The sequence below is a fragment of the Phyllobates terribilis genome, unplaced genomic scaffold (genome assembly GCF_046119375.1).
Source record: "Phyllobates terribilis strain yellow unplaced genomic scaffold, ASM4611937v1 Scaffold_85__1_contigs__length_6476398, whole genome shotgun sequence".
NCBI lineage: Eukaryota > Metazoa > Chordata > Amphibia > Anura > Dendrobatidae > Phyllobates > Phyllobates terribilis.
In genome coordinates this window covers 5037014-5057785 of record NW_027362845.1, presented here as the reverse complement: position 1 = coordinate 5057785, position 20772 = coordinate 5037014, and the positions used below count along the sequence as shown (strand labels likewise).

The 20772-nt window shown below is 45.1% G+C and overlaps 1 protein-coding gene across 2 annotated transcripts; it reads right to left on the bottom strand.

Annotated features, from left to right (window-relative positions):
- Positions 1-952: 952 nt before the first annotated feature.
- On the bottom strand, positions 953-20453 carry LOC141197670 (gastrula zinc finger protein XlCGF66.1-like). Of its 2 annotated transcripts, XM_073662757.1 has the most exons (8): positions 20361-20416; positions 18247-18382; positions 7310-7456; positions 7001-7180; positions 6794-6917; positions 6616-6710; positions 6328-6418; positions 953-3493 (listed from the first exon to the last, which is right to left on the bottom strand). In XM_073662757.1, the coding sequence occupies exons 3-8, from the start codon at positions 7379-7381 to the stop codon at positions 2721-2723; spliced, it is 1335 nt and encodes a 444-aa protein (XP_073518858.1). In that variant the 5' UTR covers positions 7382-7456; positions 18247-18382; positions 20361-20416; the 3' UTR covers positions 953-2720. The 2 variants fall into 2 exon arrangements, with proteins under 2 accessions (XP_073518858.1, XP_073518857.1); XM_073662756.1 differs by lacking the exon at positions 18247-18382 and having other exon boundaries at positions 20361-20453.
- Between the last annotated feature and the right edge of the window lie 319 nt (positions 20454-20772).

Here is a 20772-nt window from a genome sequence, read left to right as displayed (position 1 = left end):
CCTTTTTTTTTTTTTAGCTGCGGTAGTTTTCATCCAGTGTTTGGGAATTTTTCAGGATTACAGTCCTCCATGCCAGAGGAGGAGAGATCTTGTTCCCAATTAATTAAAGAGGTTGTGCACTACTATTAACATTGCCCGTATGGATTTAAATAGTGGCAACAAGTCTTTTTGTAAATACATTGCTTGTTCTTTATTGTCTGTGGGTGGCTCTATCACCAGGCATCACGTGACCCCGGCTGCAGCCGGCTCCGACATCCACTGATGCCACGTCAAGTTCCGGCTGCAGTCGGGCGTGAGCAAGTGACGCGCTCCCCCTTGATTGATGGGCTGTGGACGGGATTTCACCGCACGTCACAGCCCAGCATCCACTGCGTGCTTTACCAACGAAAGCAGAGAGGGAAAGCCCGCGACCCCAGAACCACCACACCTATGTGGGGCAATTATTCTGTATGGAGGACTTTGTGGGGCCCATTATACTGTATGGAAAGCTATGTGGGGCCTATTATATTGTATGGAGGACTATGTGGGGCCCATTATTCTGTATGGAGGACTATGTTGGGCCCATTATCCTGTAAACTGGTTGTCCGACAACTTTGTCCACGTTTTTCATTTTGGCCCTCTGCATGTTTTGAGTTTTATATCCCTGATGTAGAGAGTCAGTCTGGGTAAATGTGCATGGAAGAGGCAATAATGGAAAGCTGCTAATTGGAGTTTGCCACAAGCCTCCTAATATAGCTGAACACGTAAAGGGTGATATGCTGCAACAAATTAAAAAGGCAACAAAAACAAGTCATGGTCAAAAGTGTTGGATCCCTTGAAATTGTTCCAGAAATGAAGTAATTCTCCCAGAAAATTATTGCAATTACACATTTTGTTATACACATTTATTTCCTTTGTATGTATTGGAACAACACAATAAAATAGAGAAAAAAGGCAAATTGAACATAATTTCACACAAAACCACATAAAATAGGCCGGACACAATTGTTAGCACCTTGCCAAACTTGTGGGTAAATAACTTAGTTTCAAGCATGTGAAGCTTCTTCAAATGCAATTGTGGCAAGTAACAGGTGTGGGCAATATGAAGATGACACCTAAAACCAGATAAAAAAGGGAGAAGTTGATTCAATCTTTGCATTGTGTGCATATGTGTGCCACACTAAGCATGGAGAAAACAGAAAAAGAAGAAGAGAACTGTCTGAGGAGTTAAGAACCAAAATTGTTGAAAAATATCAACAATTTCAAGGTCCATCTTCAGAGATCCAGATGTTCCTTTGTCCATGGTGCGCAACATAATTAATACATTTACAACCTATACAGTCAAATATCATGGAGGTTCAAAGATGTTTAGGAATTGGTTTGCTGCCTCTGGCAGTAGGTGCCTTGACTATGTGCAGGGCATCATGAAATCTGAAGATTAGCAAAGGATTTTGGGTCACAATGTAGTGCCCAGTGTCAGAAAGCAGTGTTTGTGTGCTAGGTCATCAGTCTTACAGCATGACAATGACCCCAAACATACTTCAAGAAGCACCCAGAAATGGATGGAAACAAAGTGCTGGAGAGTTCTGACCCTCAATGAGCCAGGATCTAAATCCCATTGAACACCTGTGGAGAGATCTTAAAATTGCTGTTTGGAGAAAAATATTACAATTTGAAAGTCATCAGTGGTTGATACTATCTTTTCAGTTAGCCATTAAAAGGTAAGAAATTTCAAGCTTTCGAGACTACTCAAGTCGGTTCATCAGGCATAGTATAACACAAAATCTGAAGAGTCACATATTTATACACAAGAGGGCACAGGAACAATGCAATAGATAAGACAAGTGACATGAAGCAGAACTATCAGTATGGGAAAGGGAGAAGCAGTTGTGGCCGTAAATATTGGAAAAGTTCAAATATCAGGAGTATGAAAGTTTTATTGTCCTGCGATTGAGGTCTGGCCCATGATTGTGATGCCCTCAAACGGTCTGAGGAGCACATTCCTTAGTTGATGTAAAGACATAAATCCATGAGACACATTTATTCCTGCTCTGAGTGTGTCAAAGGTTGTCATAACTTTGTCTCTCTGAGATTTGAAGTTACCTTTTAATACAAGTAATTTCATGTCCATGAATGTTTGACCACAAGTAGGTCTATTCTTTTTTCTTTTATTGTGTGGCGATGAGAATTCATCCTTGTTCTAAGTTTTTGACCTGTCTCCCCTACATACAGACCCCCAGTTGGACATTTGGTACATATAATTAAGTACACTACATTAGATTTGATGTAGCTGAAAGTACCTGGGATCTTGTGGTCCTGATGTGAGCTGGGAATCTTTATCTTGTCCGTGGTCATTATAAATGGACGGGTTTTACAGTTACAGTTGGTGAGGATGAATGCTGTAAGTTTCACCACAAAGGTGAAACTATCCTCCCGGTCAGTTTGCTTTCCCTCCCAGTACCTTTTCATTCTAACAATGTTAGGTTTCTGGGAGATTATACTTGTTCCTTTTATTTTTGGTTCTCCTTAGCTTGCCTTCTTTGCCCTATATGAATGTTTTTGTTTCTCATTCAGGGTTTTCATATTTTACTTCATACTTTCCTTTCCCCTTGGTGACAGTGTGTTGCGGCCTCCCCTCTGGTTCCTCAGGAGGTACGAGAAACTCAACGGCCTATTAGGGAGTTAGGTCCGTGGTGGCATTTTTAGTTGTACAGCTAGTGCCTTTTAAGTCGGTACATAGACTAGTTGGGTGTAGTTGTGGCACTCTCCCCTATGTGGGTTCTCCAGTGGCTATCAAGATACGCTTTCTGGTTAAAACATTTCCCACATTTTGAACATGAAAAAGGCTTCTCCCCTGTGTGAGCTCTCTGATGTTTGATAAGAGTTGATTTCACTGTAAAACATTTCCCACATTCTGAACATGAAAAAGGCTTCTCGCCTGTGTGAGTTCTCTGATGTGCGATAAGAGCTGATTTGTTTGTAAAAGATTTCCTACATTCTGAACAGGAAAATGGCTTCTCCCCTGTGTGAGTTCTCTGATGTATATTAAGTTGTGATTTCTGAACAAAACATTTCCCACAATCTGAACATGAAAATGGCTTCTCCCCTGTGTGAGTTCTCTGGTGCCTAACAAGATCTGATTTCTGATTAAAACATCTCCCACACTTGGAACAAGAAAATCTATTCTCTGCTGTGTGAATTTTTTGATGTTTAAGAAAAGACTTTTTGAGGGGAAAACTATTTGTATATTCTGGATGTGAAAATGGCTTCTTTGCTTTAGGAGCAATTTGTTTTTTAATGCTTATTTTGTGACTTTGATTTTCCTTAGTAGTCGGTAATGAATCAAAAGACAGGATCTGTTTCATAGGATCAGATGACAGATCTTTGCTGTGAAGGAATGATGGTTTATCTGGAGTAATGGCATTCAGTTCAATTGTATCCTGTGAGATCTCAAAATTATCTGATTTAAAAATTGAAGGTGTCAGCTGTCCCTCTGATCTCCTGGTACAGTCATCTGCCAAGAAGAAAACCAATTATTATTTTTTAAGAAAAAATCCTTGAATTTTATATTTTTGAACATTTGTACTTATACTGTCTGTAAAAAAGGCAAGTTATATAAAAAAAATTGAATTATTCACCAGGACAATGACAGTTCACAGTCTAATAGAAAACCTCATAGGATGAACCAGTGGATCGTAGTGTTCAACTGTTTGTTCATTCTGTCTCCAAAATATGGAATAAAAAGCCGCCAATGTTATGTAGGTGAAAATAATACCAATAAAAACTTCTAATCATCTCACAAAAAACAAGTCCCCACTCAGGTCCATCATCTGTCAGTGGAAAACCAGAGGTTTCCACATTATTAGTGGCTCAAAGGCTCTTGAAAAGCAACATGGCTTCCATAAACCAATCCAGCAATATCCGCTCCCCCAAAGTCAGATCTCCCCCTCGCTTATGAGCTTTGCAGTAGTTTATGTACCTAAATCACATTTAGCCTCCATGTATTTGGCATTACTATAGTGAGAAGAACCCACTTAATTGATGGTGTGTGTCTCCTGGAGCACAATCTGGGTACTATGTGTTCGATAATAAAATGGCATATTAGCAATTTTCACTCTCCAACATCCACTGCATGATAATTTCTGGAAAGTGCCTGTGGAGTCAAAATAGTCACTACTCCTATAGATTAATTCACCGAGGGTTATAATTTCCAAAATGGAGTCACTTATGTGGATTTCTACTGCTCTGGTTTTCTGACATTTTGTTATATTAGGGCTTCTGCAAAAGGTGTATACCATCTCGTCTGGGACGTCTACTTCTCCTCCTGCTTCGACTTGTGTGACGTCTGCTTTTGTCACCAGGCGCCGCCTTATTTATCTTGCAGGCAGCGCTGGTGATGGAGGAGACGTCAGAACCAAAAGCTCTGGGCGGTGCAGGCTCTGTCCAGCCACTAAGATTAGGATTGCTGGGACCAGTAGTACCATCCAGTCTGGCAGTATGGGTGTGTGTGCTGTCCGGTTGGATTAATCTGCTCCCTGCTTCAGCCAATTGGAAAGCACCGCACCCTACTAAAGCTGGAAGCATATTGCTGGAAGCTGCCAGATACAGCCTTGTTCTCCTCTGGTTCAGTCCTCTGTGCTCAGCTCCCGGCTTGTGTATTTGTTTCCTGCTGTGACCCCGGCCCGTTTACTGACTACTCGTGTCTTCTAATTTTGGATTTTCTCTATCTTCTTGGTTCTGACCCGGCTATCTGACTATTCTTCTTCCCATCTCACTCCACAGAACAGCAGATAACACCATGGCCCAAGCCTAGGGGTCTCTGTGTAAGTCCAGATCCATGTAGAGGGGTTAAACCAGTGTTTCCCAAACCCCATCCTCACGGCCCCCCACAGGTCATGTTTTTAGGATCTCCATAGTATTGCACAGGTGAGAGAAATCCTGATGCCTTGATGATACTTCAATCACCTGTGTAATACTAAGGAGATCCTGAAAACATGACCTGTGGGGGGCCGTGAGGATGGGGTTTGGGAAACAGTGGGTTAAACGGTGATGAGCAAAGTAATTTGTGAAATCTGTAAACAGGGTAGATAGTGCCAAGCCTGTTCGTGGTAGCCATTTTTTTGATCTTCCAGGTGACCATGAACAGTGCCCTCAATACATTGTGTCTGCACACTATCCCAGCAAAATCTGCATTCAAATAGCTAAATGGCGCTCCTCCCCTTCTTAACTTGCCATGTGCCCAGACAGTAGTGTACAACCGTATATAGGGATATAGGGAATTGTCAGATTCAAAAGAAGTTGGAAAATAATTTGTAAGGTTCATTTGTTTCCTATTATCCTTTGTGAAGAATTCCAAAATTATCACCATATAAAGTGACACACGTCAGATTTGAAAAATGGGGCCTGATTAGGAACAGAAAACTGGCTGCAGGAAGGGGTTAAATCAGAGGATTACTGAAGTCAAAAACTGTGAGTATAGACAATAACACATCTACTGAAATGATCAAACTCAACAGTCTCCATCAGAGAAAAAGGAGTAACTAGTGGTGAAACCTCTCTGGGGTAATTAGAGTATGGGGCTCGGAGGCTCTTTGCAATCTAAACCAGGGCTGGAGCCAACACATCTCCTGCAGGCGTGAATAAATGTATATTACAGCCATCAGCCACGCACAGCTTAGAGATATATCATGGCACAGGTGTAATGTTTTCTGTATAGTTTATCACAATCCTGTTTGAAGTTAGTTGGTTTTAAAAGAAATTGAAAAGTCAGGATAAAGGGAAACTCTGTTGTTATTGTACAGAAATTCACACTTGGCCTCACTGCACATTTAATGTTGTCGATCATAAAAGTGACGTTTGGCCAGAAAGACTGGACCTGGTCTTGTAGGGACCATATGAGCACATTCAGCAGCACAGAAGGGAGAGAAGGTAGATTCATCCAATAAGATATCAGGGTTCTAGGAAGCCAACAGCATCATTACCCTCAGCTTTTTCTTACAGGCCCATCATAATATTTTTCTTCAAGTGATTTTCTCACTTGTCAGCACATTCTACGTACTCTGTCATTTGGCTTTGTAGTTTACAGATCTGGGCAGGTAACGATCAGCGTCTTCTAATCCCAGGGTGTAGGTGGATCCTCCAGGTTGTAAGTTGTATAAAAAAAAAAGGGCTTTTCACAATTTCTCAAAGTAAATTGAACATTTTCGCATGGAGGAGAATGTTATGCTCCAGCGGCAAAATGGTGATCACACGATTGTCATACGGCCGGACTACACAACCGATAAAGCAGCCACAGCCGGTGTCTGAGAAGAATCTGTGACTTCTCTGCATTTAGTGGTTACTACTCACCTGGGTAGTCATATGTAGGAATCTCCTCTTTACACCGCTCATCACCCCTTACATATGCCTCTATAGTATTAATATGGGTCAGATCTTCACCCTGAAACAAATATTATAAAAGTCACAGACAGATGAGAAGTCACATCTATGATCAGCTCTAATCCGATCATCTTCACCGTTCTCACTACACAAGTATAAAACATATAATACTGGTGGATAAAACAAGACTGAGCACAAGACCTTCACAGCCATCTACACATCATAGAGGAGATCTCATGACACCTTCTCTCCATCTACCTGATGATCCTGAGGAACATTGGGGTCTTCTTGTTTACAGTCCTGTGGAAGAGGACGGGGACACCTGTCTGTTGTTGTCCTCTTACTGGATAGATCTGGAGGAAACACATACAGGTACTGATTTCATTCTTTACATACAGATAATTATGGGCCGTGTGTATTCAGTCCTGTCTATTACCTGGTGATGTGAGGGGCTGGGGAACCTCCATCATGACGTCCTTGTACAGATCTTTGTGTCCTTCTAAATACTCCCACTCCTCCATGGAGAAATAAACAGCGACATCCTGACACCTTATAGGAACCTGACACATACAATGATACCGTCATCTCCCCGATCCCTTCATAGCGTTACTGTATAATGTCCCAGCATTCCCAGCAGTGTCACCTCTCCAGTCAGCAGCTCAATCATCTTGTAGGTGAGTTCTAGGATCTTCTGGTCATTGATGTTCTCGTGTATCAGGGGGTGAGGTGGAAGCCCTGTGATTGGGCTCAGGCTTCTTCCCCATCCCTCAGACACAGGGGCCTGACAGCGCTCACTAGAGGTCTTCTTCACTACTGTGTAATCCTGGTTATGGAGAGACACATTAATAAATCTCACTCCAGACATTTCCAGAGTCCTCACCTCTCCAGTTCTGTCCATCTGTTATTCCAATAGATAAGAATGATGTAATGTGACGTCATCAGAATCTCTCACCTCTCCAGTAAGGCGGAAGAGGATCTCTAGGGTGAGGTGTAATATCCTCTCCGCCATCTTGTCTGTGTCCATAACTATCTTTGATGGGTAAATCAGGAAAATTCTCTTATATAGATCTTCACTGAGAGGATCCGATATTTTAGGGACCTGAATGAGAAGAAGATGAAATCCTGTGTAATAATACAATTACTGGAAATAATAAGGGGAAACATATGAGGAGATTTATTATTTTACAGTATTTAGTTTTTGTCTTTACATCTACTAATAAAACCTATATCTTAGGCCATAGATAACAAGCAATTTCTTCCTTGGAGTCTGCAGCTGAATAAGTTTCTCATAGACTCACTGTCAGGGAAATATTGAGAAAATATTAACAATTTCTCCCAAACCCCTCTTCCCTCTCACCCCTCCCTTATCCACCATTTGGACCAACTGTTTCCATGCAATTTAACACACACACAGCAGAAGTCACTTGTAGACAAATGAAGCACAAAAGGTGCTACTGACCCACTTAACATACGAATGCATCTCCTCTTAGCACAGACCTGGGATAGATTGACACTTTCCAGCAGGGGCAGAGATTGAAGGAAAACTCATTTAGGCTTCAAAGGGGTTTAACACAAACTCCAGGATATCCGGAGCTGATACGAAATAAGAAATATTGGAAGTTCCATAACTCTGCTAATAATGGGACACATATTTTTAGTGGCAGGGTCAGCCAAGGAACAATAGGCTTATTTTTTTCGTAGTTGTGAGCCCCTCCGGGGTGCAAAAGTAACAAAATAACAGACTGCAACTACGTCATATGTGGTCTCTAAAGGAAGGTAAATTCATAACTGAAAAAATGGTATTACTTCCGGGCTTCTGCGATCAACCAACAATAAGTTATCGCAAAAGCCAGATATCCTAATAAAAATATGGAGGCTGGAGAACAGCCCATGTAATGTCATCCTAGGATCTGTGTGGGCATGTCTCCCCTTAGGCATAAAAGAATCCACGGAGGATGGATGAGTATTCATTGCCAGGGGGGTATGGAGACTATAATAAACAGATGTTGTTCGATAACAGTCAAATCAATAAGTGGGGCGCCCCCCTCCAGTTAAATGGAATTGTCTCTGCGATATGTTTATTAAGCAAGTCTTCTTTAATCCTGTTTATATTGTGTACCTGTATATTCTGTACTGTATTGTCCCCTTTGTAAAGTCATTGTATATTTTTCATAACATTGCCTTCATTTTGGATTAAATATAAAATGTAATAGTCCTGTTTCTCTTGCTCTGTAATCGTTCCCTCCCCCGAAGCCATAAACGCTACCAGAGCGCAGGTGTCAAACCAGGCCTGTATTATATTTCAAATCTGGACGGTGGTGGCAGCGAATAATAATAATTGGGTTATCGTGAAGCTGACAGTGACCGTACGGGGGCGTATATACATATCCCGACAGAGTGACGGCAATGGTGAGAGATTGTGTAATCTTCCCGGTGTCGTCTCTTTGCGAGTTCCTGACACTCACCTTCCATAACGCTAATTCTCGTCTCATTTTCCGACACTGGAATTGGCATTCGCAATACTGCAGGAGATATTCATCACAAGTGACATGAGAAATAACTACTTCATGATGAGGCAACATCTTCTACTACGGCTCTAAAACCATATTTGGCCAGAGTCCGTCACTGACTACATCACCACCGGCCGTCTATATGAATGTTTCCCGTCTTCCTCAGACTTTAATCTTTTAGCAAGTTAGATCTCATGTCTGATTCACACACAGAAGTTTGAGGCTTTTAAAAAAGCTGTTTTGCTTGCACAAACACCGCGGACAGAAATGATTTGATACTAAAGTCTGCATGTGCAGTGTATTATGGGGTTTACTTCTGGCCTTAGGCTTTCCTATATTACAAGAAAAAACCCAGAAAAAAAAGCAGACATTAAAATGTTTCAAAAGAAAATTGGCACCAACAATTCTTGTAAAAAAAAAACAAAAAAACATGCAAAAAGCAGAAGACACATTGTCACTTTTAAACATTTGTTTTTGTTCTCATACAAATTCTTTTGGGCACCAGAACATAAATGTACACTGCAAGGCTGGCACAGTTGCAGCTGCAATAAAATCCCTGGCAGTTTAACCACTTGCTCCTGCAAAAAGCAAACATGGCATCTAAGAAGGTTTGACAGAGTTCGACTGATTGCCCCTCCTCCCCCAAGTGCTCAATAGGATGGGGCTGCCTAGTTCCTACAATACTAATGTCTAATAATGGTGTATGGTCCTGCAATGTACGAATGTCTATTAGGCCGGGCCAAAGGCAGCATTCAATAAGTTACCTTTTAATGCCCCCAGACACATTAGACTAAAGCTGCATGATAGCACTGATTTCGAGGGGTTTGGTCAACTATATAATGTATTTGGGGGCCTTCCGACAGATGATGTCAGGGCAGAGAAGGATCTATGATCCTGAATTTCAGAGGCTAATCCGTTTGTTCTTCCTGTAGATAATCCTCTGCTAGTGGAGTCTGGAGGTGACTCTTTCATACAGACCACAGGAAAGCTGGAATATTTGTGTGTATGGGGGAGTCGGGAGAGATAGCCATCTGCCAAATGACCGCTCAGTCAACACTTATCTCATGTGTATGGGGCAGTTAGTATTACACTGACATGCAGGGATAATACACGGCACTACAGTAGTACAGTGCAGCACCGGAGCAATCAGAGGCTTCTGTGTTGTATGATAGCACTAAGGAGAGTTGTTTAAAAACGTTTATAAAAAAAAGGTTTAAAAAGTTTTAAAGTGAAAATATCACAGTTTTAGCAAAAATAAATATTCATCACTATAGGGAAAACATGGATATAATGGGAAAATGGAGAGGGAGGTCAGCTCACTGTTTATTCAATGCACTTTGTCTGAAGATCACCGCATGGAGCCGCCCTGGTCAGGGACATTTCAAGGTTCAAGTAGAGAAAGGAGGAGAGATGGATTCTCCAGCATTGTCTATATTGTTAAAAGCTCACATTTATTGTGAATTCATAAAAACTGTTGTGATGGCATACCACCAAGTGCCGACCAAACCAATGCTTATTCCTGATTTACAACATGTGAGTCTCTGTGATACTTTTATATCCTTCCCTTTGGAAAGCCTGGGTGTCCATTGATTACTGAGCACTTCTCAGACAATTTAACCCTGTATTGTATGGAAGAAAAAGAGAATACACAAATACAACTCACGCATGAGACATTCAATAAAATCACTGGAAATCAAAGACAAATACAATTAATTGCACTGTAATATTAATCCTGTCTGATGTTCATTCCCTGTGGGGCTCTAGTGTGTAATTTAAATATCCAATATGACTTTCTATTTAAGATTTTTCTTTTCATATCTCCACCTCTTAATGGTTTATAAATCTTTTCTATTCCTAATATCTGAAGGATCTGATATCCCCTTTATGTTTTTGTGAAAAGCGTCTTGAAACCACAGATTGGTTTAATGCTGTGGGATTGATTGCGTCAGATAAATGTCTTCTAATACATGTTTATAGCAGATCTGACGTGCATCCCACATATTGCTGTTAACTCTCTATACACTCTATTAAACAGATGACCCCTATAGTGTCACAATTGATGAAACTGTGTATTGCAAATTGTTGTCCCGTTAGGTTTTCTTCAAATGTGTCGGTTTTATTAACATAGTCGCATGCTTTACAGGATGTATGTCCACATTTATATATATATACACTAGCCATTGAGCCCGTTCTACGCCCGGGTGGCGAGCATTTTTATTGGTATATGGTCTCCCATGCTGGTATGGTGCTGCCCCCCATCCTGGTATTTCTGCTGCCCCCATCCTGGTATTTGTGCTACCCTCATCCGTATCCTGGTATGCATGGCACCCCTCACCCCCAATCCTGGTGCATGGCACCCCTCACCCCCAATCCTGGTGCATGGCACCCCTCACCCCCAATCTGGCTATGCATGGCACCCCTCACTCCCAATCCGGGTATGCATGGGACTCCTCACCCCCAATCCTGGTGCATGGCACCCCTCACCCCCAATCTGGCTATACATGGCACCCCTCACTCCCAATCCGGGTATGCATGGCACCCCTCACCCCCAATCCTGGTATGCATGGCACCCCCTCACCCCCAATCCTGGTATGCATGGCACCCCTCATCCCAATCCTGGTATGCATAGCACCCCTCATTCCAAATCTGGTATACATGGCACCCCTCATCCCAATCCTGGTATGTATGGCACCCAATCTCTCATCCTGGTATGCATGGCTTCCCCATCCCTCATCCTGGTATGCATGGCACCCCTCATCCCCAATCCTGGTATGCATGGCACCCCTCATCGCCAATCCTGGTATGCATGGCACCCCTCATCCCCAATCCTGGTATGCGTGGCACCCCTCATCCCCAATCCTGGTATGCGTGGTCCCCTCACCTTCCAATCCTGGTATGCGTGGTCCCCTCACCTTCCAATCCTGGTATGCGTGGTCCCCTCACCTCCCAATCCTGGTATGCGTGGTCCCCTCACCTCCCAATCCTGGTATGCGTGGTCCCCTCACCTCCCAAACCTGGTATGCGTGGCCCCCTCACCTCCCAAACCTGGTATGCGTGGCCCCCTCACCTCCCAAACCTGGTATGCGTGGCCCCCTCACCCGCCAATCCTGGTATGCGTGGCCCCCTCACCCCCCAATCCTGGTATGAGTGGCCTCCTCACCCCCCAATCCTGGTATGCGTGGCCCCCTCGCCCCCCCAATCCTGGTATGCGTGGCCTCTCCACCCCCCAATCCTGGTATGTGTGGCTCCCTCATCCCTTTCACGCTGCACACATACAAAAAAAAAAAAAAACACAAACTCACCTTTCTTCCCTATGCTCCAGAGCTGTGGTGCTCTGTTCTGCCGGAGGCCGGGTGAGGAGTGTGGCGCCGGAGTAAAAAACGTGCCCATACCGCGCTGTCCGGCGCCATTTTGCTGAAGACACACTGCGAATGTGTCTTCAGTAAAATGGCACCTGATAGCGCTATGCACATGCGCCGATTCCGACGCCTTCACTCCTGCCCCGGTCTCCGGCGAGAAGAGAGGCGCTGTGGCAACGCTCCTACCGGTCAGGTAAGTATGCAAGTATGACGCCGGAGATTGCGGTATGCGTTCAGTGCCTACACACTCCTCTTACCTGTAATGGCTCCATGCGTTCTTCTGTCTGGAGCCAGACTGTGCAGGCGTGTCGCGCTTGCGCAGTCTATAGAGGATTCAGACAGAGGGACGCTTGTACGATTATATTATAGATATATTCTTTATTTTTATATAGTGCCAACATTTTCCGCAGCGCTTTACATACATTATCATCGCTGTCCTCATTGGGGCTCACAATCTAAATTTAAAAAAAAACCCTAACCAAGGATAACCAAGTCACATTGCGTTTGGTATTTGTTTCTTAAAAAAACTCGGTGAAAGTTTTCCGCCAAGTGTAGAAGCCTTTTTGAATACAAAACTCAAACAAAATATGTAAAAGAATTTACAAAGTCTGGAGGATGGATCTCAGACATCGAAAAAACTAAGTTTGAAAGAGATATCAAAGACTACGAGTCAAATTCAATTTACACATGGAAGTGAAACAAACCAAGAGCTACTGTTCAGAAATACAGGTCACACAATAAATTCAAAGGAAATAGAGGAGAGCGGAGGTCAGCTTCACAAATCCTAATGTGTCCATGGGTTCCTCTAATTATAATTCTCTGAGGACTTATCTGATGTATCAGTGGGATCAACTAAAGACAGAACAAAAATAAATTCTCAAGTATTCCCCACAATTCAGCACAAAACAACGGGCGGGCTGAAAGCACAAACGTGCCCGGACATGTGCGTTCCATGCCGGAGTGCATCACAGTCTCCTATCTGCAAATGAGCATGTCCGGAAGCATGCGTTCCACACCAGAGCGTATAATGGTTTTGGATTGCATTCCACCAACATAGGATTTTTCTGTCTCTGAGATCAGCGTCATGGGAGACTAAAAACAAGTATTGTGCATCCCATCATGCAATAAGCATGTAGATATACTTTATCACTTCATAAGATATGGGATGATGGCCCACAGTATATTCCTAAATGGTCAAATTTGACCTCTATTGCACAATTAGAGATACACAAGAATCACCACACTTGTTAATTATGAAATAGTATAAGTGGAATAATTGATAAGAAATAATTCTGATATAGAAGCTCAGATATCTCGATGAAGTACAACAATATGTGAACCTCATTCACAGGGCACTGAGTAGCAATGGTTAGAGTATACAATCCAAAAATATAATCCAGAATGGGGCTGTATTCACTCAAAATAGGCATAGGAAATTTGCTCATTGTGTCCCTTAGGGGCCAGTGAATCCAGTTTGGAAATCCACTGACTTTCTTTTTTGAGGGTACATCTATTGTGATCACCTCCTCTCACATTGGGTTTAACCATCTCAATGATACAAAAGGAGAGGTCTCCGGTTTGATCTCAATGTATACTGTACATGTGTCTCGCTAATGGGGTGACCCAACCAAGGCGTATACTGCCCAAATGCCGTTGACCCAACTTGCCCTCCACTCTGACCGAATGGAGATCCAGCTTTCCGATCACCCTGACCGGTTCGGGGTACATTTTCCCCACACCTCTAACAGGCTATGGGTACCTTCCTCCCATACTCCTGACAGACAGGGGGACACACCTTTCTTTTACCTTGCCCAGTTGTGGGGCCTACCCTTCCTGCCATCATTTTTACCTTGGGAGCCATGCTCACTAGGGGGCAGCTACGACCGGCCATGTCACAGTCCATCGTGACACTGGTCACCGGCACGGAACCACTTTCCCTATGATCCTCATGTTTCTCCCCATCCCTGCTCATCACCTCGGGAGCTGTGCTAGTCATGGGACAGCTACCATTGACCATGTCACTCTCTGGAGGGACACTGGTCACCCGCACGGGACAACCTGCTTCCTGGTGTGTCCGTGCCTGCTCCCCTTGCCCATAGCACTTATGCTGGCTCGCTTTAGGGGATCCTCAGCAGCATCACCAAGCAGGGTGAGGTGGCTGAATTCCCATTAACACAACATACATTTTTATTATGCATGAAATTGACATTATTGTCATTACCGTCAATTGACATTATTGACAGTGGCATTACATGACATATCAGATCTGGGAGGGTGGTCAGGGATGTATCGGGCAATCAACCGTCCCAGATCAGTTCCCAATAGCACATTAGTCGGGAGAATCTCCAACACCCCCACTTCCCTTAACCCCCTACACGCACCCAAGTCCAGAAAAACTCGGGCTATCGGCAAACACCCCCAAACCCGGTGACAGTCAGGGTCTTCCCAGCAATGAGTTCCTCTGGTAACACGAACTAAGGGTGGATGATGGTACATTCTGCGCCAGTGTTTTTAAGGTCAACAGTAACGGTGTTGTCCACAGTAACAGGTTGTAAGTTTTCCCGGGCCCTGCCAAGCGCCCCACCCACAAAAAGAATGGCTGCAGTAGGTCCTGGGGCCTCAGGTGTGGTGCTCATCTTCTGCCTCTCCAGGCAGACAAGGCTTGTGTGACCCGTTTGGTCACAAACATAACACTTATGGGAGTCAAATGCAGGCCAGGTGCTGGAAGATGGGGCAGAACCCGCTGAGGGCCAGCTGGCTGGAACACTGGGGGTGGTTGTGGGCTTACCCCCTTTCCAGCTGGCGGCGGCTGACTTCCGCACCTCTGGTGTGCGGTTGGCCTTATAGGCATCTGCAATCTGGGCGGCTTTGGCAGCCTCCTTTGGCTCCCGGTCAAGCACAAACTGTCGAATTTGCACTGGGCAAAGACGAACAAACTGGTCGTTCGTCATCAGATCCTTCAGGTCCTCGAAGGTGGTAACTGACAGTCCTTGGACCCACTGCTCAAAGTTGGTCCTGAGCCCATCGACCACGTCACTGTAGCTGTCATGTGGTCCACGCTGGAGGGCTCTGAACTTTTTCCAGTAAACCTCCGGAGTCAGCTGGTACTTTTTTATCCCAGCCTGCTTGACGGCCTCATAGTCTCCATCTTGTTTTCGAATTAGAGAAGCAAACACCTCCAGAGCTTTTCATTGGCGCCCTGGGGTTAAATACCTGGCCCACTGGGCTTCAGGCAGCTGGTACTATCTGCAGGCTTTTTCAAATCCTCAGAGAAATGTGTTCAAGTCCCCGTCCTTTTCCATTACAGGAAAATGCTCCGGACGGGGTTTAAAGCAGTTGGTGTTGCCGGTCTCATTGCCCGATGCGGTGGATTTCGGCAGCTGGATTCGGGCTAACTCCAGCTGGTAGCGCTGCTCATCTTGCCACTTTCGCTCAACAGCTTCTCGATCAGCTTGGGCCTGTCGCTCAGCAGCCTCTCGGTCAGCTTGGGCCTGTTGCTCAGCTCTCTCAGCCTCAGCCTGTTGCTCAGCAGCGTCTCGATCAGCTTGGGCCTGTCGCTCAGCTCTCTCAGCCTGTAGCTCAGCAGCCTCTCGGTCAGCTTCGGCTCGTTGCTCTGCTCGCTCCTGGAATTTCAGGACCAGCTGCAGTTGTCCATCACGATTGTCTGCGGTGAGCAGCTCCAAGGCCATCTGCAGGTGGGGGTCCACACTACCCTGACTGCGGGTCTGGCTGGCAATCACAGGTGGGAACCCTGCAGCAGCACTATCCGGGTCTTGGCTGGCCACCCCATCATCCGAGCTCTGCAGCACCTTGCAACAGTTCAGCAATCATTTGGTGCCTGGTTTTGCCTGTGGGGTCAATCTGTCTCAGCTCACAGAGAGCAGTGAGAGTCTCCTTTGACTGCTGGTGATACCAGGGCTCTTCACGTGTAGCCATCATTGCCAAATAAAAGATAGGACAGAAAAACAAGAGAAGGGGAGGGGATGCAACTGCTATACGTACAGTAATGTCCCAAATAAAAAAATATTAAAACACTGACTCTTATTTCTTAAAAATCTGCACAGTATTCTCGCACGAACCGTGTAAGTTTTCAGTGACAGGAATGATTGCTCAATCCAACCACTGATGTTCTGTAATATCCCACCGCTTGCCACCAATTTGTCAGGGTTCAGTAGCGACGACACCGGGGAGATCACACAATATCTCGCCGTTGCCGTCACTCTGTCCGGATTTCGTCAGGGAGTGGGGACTACATAGGTATCGGCAAGCGACCAGTGAGCGTATGGCATCACATCTCCGGATTCCAACGCATGGAATATGTGTATATGCCCCTGTACGGTCACTGTCAGCTTCACAATAGCCCAATTAATATTATTCGCTGCCACCACCCTCCAGATTTGAAATATAATACAGGCCTGGGGGGAAGCCTGCGTTCTGGTAGCGGATGGCTTCATGGGAGGGAACAATTACAGCACAAAAGAAACAGCACTATTATATTTTATATTTAAACCAAAAGGGAGGCAGTGTTATGAAAAATATACAAGATTTTACAGAAGGGGACAATACAATACATAAGCAGTTACACAAAATAAACAGGATTAAAGAAGACTTACTATATCGATCACTGAGATGATTCAATATAGGTGGAGGGGAGACACTCAGCAGAATCTGTTGCTATAATAAATATATACTCCCGCAATGAATACTACTCTAACCTCAGCAGATTATTTTATGCTGCTGAAGGGAAAGACCTGCCCACACACCCCTTGGATGACATCACGGGGGCTGGTCTCCAGCCTTCATATCTTTATTAGATATCTGATTTTTGTGATAACTTATCGTCGGTTGATCATAGAGACCTGAAAGTGATACAATTTTTTCCGTTATGATTTTACCTTTCTCCAGAGACCTCACACGGTATAGCTGCGATCTGTTATTTTGGGACTTTTGCGCCACAGCCCCCCAAGGGGCTTACAGAGACAGGAAAATATCCATATCGTTCCCTAGCTGACTCTGTCACTAAAAATATGGGTCCCATCATTATCAGAATTATGAAACTTTAGTTATTCCATATTTCGTTTTGACTCCGAAGATCCTGCAGTCTTTGTTAAACCCCTTTTGAGCCTAAATGAGCCATTTCCTCTTTCCTTCCATCTCTGCTCCTATGCTGGAAGGTGTCAATCTATCCCAGGTCTGTGCCAAGAGGAGATGCATTCGTATGTTAAGTAGAATAGTCTACTGAGCTTCTTGTACTTGTATTTGCATACCAACAGCTGCGTGGAGTGTCAGCTCTCCTCTGGTGACAAATGGTGGATAAGGGAGGGATGAAGAGGGGTTTCAGGGATAGAGAGAAATTGTTAATACTTTCTCAATATTTTCCTGACAGAAACTATACACTAAATGGTCCCTAACTGACCGACCCTTTCTGAAAGTTATCATGGGAGTAGATCCTACAGCACCCCTCAGGTCCGGTTCAGTCACAAGTATATCCCAGTGTTTTCTGAGGATATGAAAGATACAGTCACTCTGATGGTTGTAAGTTTTTCTTACTCGTGTTGTCCAATCTTTTTCTTGGTCTCTTGGTTAGGTAAGGAGAAGTGTCTGTCTCTCCCATTTTTCTACAAACGATGATGCAGAATCCAAAATGTAACAGGTGTACCCTTTTTCCCTGAATCTGATGTTCAGGTCTATTGCCTGTATATTAAAATCTGTGACATTAGAGCAGTACCCAACCGTAAAAACTGGCCCTTGGGTATTCCTCTTTTTATGGGGATGGGGTGGTGGCTATCCCACTTCAATAGTTTATTAGTGCATGAAGGTTGATGGTAGATGAGTGTCCCTAGGGTCCCATTGTAATCCTTCTTGATTAGTACATCCAGGAAAGGCAACTGGTAATAATTAAACTCTGATATAAATCTCAACCCCACTCTATTGATGTTGAGTTCCCTGACAAATTCAAAAGATTGTTCACTCGTCCCTGACCAGATGATAAAAATGTAGTCAATATATTTGTACCATACCCCAATATATGGATGTCACCACTTATCATCATCCCCTAATATTGTGGATTCCTCCCACCAGTCCAGGGATAAGTTAGCATATGAGGGGGCACAGCGGCTCCCCATCGCAGTACTCATGAGCTGGAGGAAGTACTTCCTGTCAAAAAGAGTAATAGCGAATTTTAGAAGATCCTTCATGAAGTCATTACGTCTGCTACACTCTACTGATCTCGATTTCAAGAAATGCCTTACTCCTCTGATATCATCCTCATGCGGTATAATACTGTACAAAGCCTCGATTTCTAGTAAGGCCTGCTCCCCTACATGAGTGTATACATGCTCGAGGGTCTACATGTAGGGGAGCAGGCAAAGGGAAAACCAACTCCAGAGGGATTATTCCAAGTGCAGGACCTCAGACGCTACTATGGGAACATTATACTGTGTGGGGGCATCATACATACTGCATAAGGGGCATAATGGGGGCATTACACTGTGTGGGGGGCATCATACATCCTGTATAAGGGGCATAATGGGGGCATTACACTGTGTGGGGGGCATCATACATCCTGTATAAGGGGCATAATGGGGGCATTACACTGTGCGGGGGGGGGGCATCATACATCCTGCATAAGGGGCATAATGGGGGCATTACACTGTGTGGGGGGCATCATACATACTGCCTAAGGGGCATAATGGGGGCATTACACTGTGTGGGGGCATCATACATACTGCATAAGGGGTATAATGGGGGCATTACACTGTGTGGGGGGCATCATACATCCTGTATAAGGGGCATAATGGGGGCATTACACTGTGTGGGGGGCATCATACATCCTGTATAAGGGGCAAAATGGGGGCATTACACTGTGCGGGGGGGGGCATCATACATCCTGCATAAGGGGCATAATGGGGGCATTACACTGTGTGGGGGGCATCATACATACTGCCTAAGGGGCATAATGGGGGCATAACACTGTGTGGGGGCATCATACATACAGCATAAGGGGCATAATGGGGGCATTACACTGTGTGGGGGCATCATACATCCTGCATAAGGGGCATAATGGGGGCATTACACTGTGGGGGGCATCATACATACTGCATAAGGGGCATAATGGGGGCATTACACTGTGGGGGGGCATCATACATCCTGCATAAGGGGCATAATGGGGGCATTACACTGTGTAGGGGCATCATACATCCTGCATAAGGGGCATAATGGGGGCATTACACTGTATGGGGGCATAATAAATCCTGCATAAGGGGCATAATGGGGGCATTACACTGTGTGGGGCATCATACATCCTGTATAAGGGGCATAATGGGGGCATTACACTGTGTGGGCATCACACATCCTGCATAAGGGGCATAATAGGGGCATTACACTGTGGGGGGCATCATACATCCTGCATAAGGGGGGCATTACACTCTGTGGGCATCACACATCCTGCATAAGGGGCATAATGGGGGCATTACACTCTGTGGGCATCACACATCCTGCATAAGGGGCATAATGGGGGCATTACACTGTGGGGGGCATCATACATCCTGTATAAGGGGCATAATGGGGGCATTACACTGTGTGGGCATCACACATCCTGCATAAGGGGCATAATGGGGGCATTACACTGTGGGGGGCATCATACATCCTGCATAAGGGGCATAATGGGGGCATTACACTCTGTGGGCATCACACATCCTGCATAAGAGGCATAATGGGGGCATTACACTCTGTGGGCATCACACATCCTGCATAAGGGGCATAATGGGGGCATTACACTCTGTGGGCATCACACATCCTGCATAAGAGGCATAATGGGGGCATTACACTCTGTGGGCATCACACATCCTGCATAAGGGGCATAATGGGGGCATTACACTGTGGGGGGCATCATACATCCTGCATAAGGGGCATAATGGGGGCATTACACTGTGGGGCCAGTAAAGGGGCCCTTTACTATGAGAACAATACGTTTCCTCCCTTCCTGTCTCCATAGTTGGGTCGTATGTATCTATTACAGGAAACAGAACAAAAACCTTATGATTCTTATAAAGGGGCAACACAAGACCCCAAAAGAGTCTCCGTGCTGAAGGGGTTAATGCCCCCTGCGCCCAGTAATGGGGTCTCCACATACCTCCACCTGCAGAGCCGCCACCACATATATGGCTGCTCTGTGCGCACAGGAGCTGTGATGAGGTCACAGGAGGGGAGGAGTCAGGGGTCACATGATCAGGGGCCTCAGTGGATGCAGGACTCTGCTGTGCTGGTTGTCATGGTGCTGGATGAGCTGAAGTTTATGTGTGGGGTCAGGAGGGGTTTACAGTGTGGATGTAGCAGAGCCGCGCGTGTACGAGGTGTACGGAGCGGAGCCGCGTGTGTACGAGGTGTACGGAGCGGAGCCGCGTGTGTACGAGGTGTACGGAGCAGAGCCGCGTGTGTACGAGGTGTACGGAGCGGAGCCGCGTGTACGAGGTGTACGGAGCAGAGCCGTGTGTGTACGAGGTGTACGGAGCAGAGCCGCGTGTGTACGAGGTGTACGGAGCAGA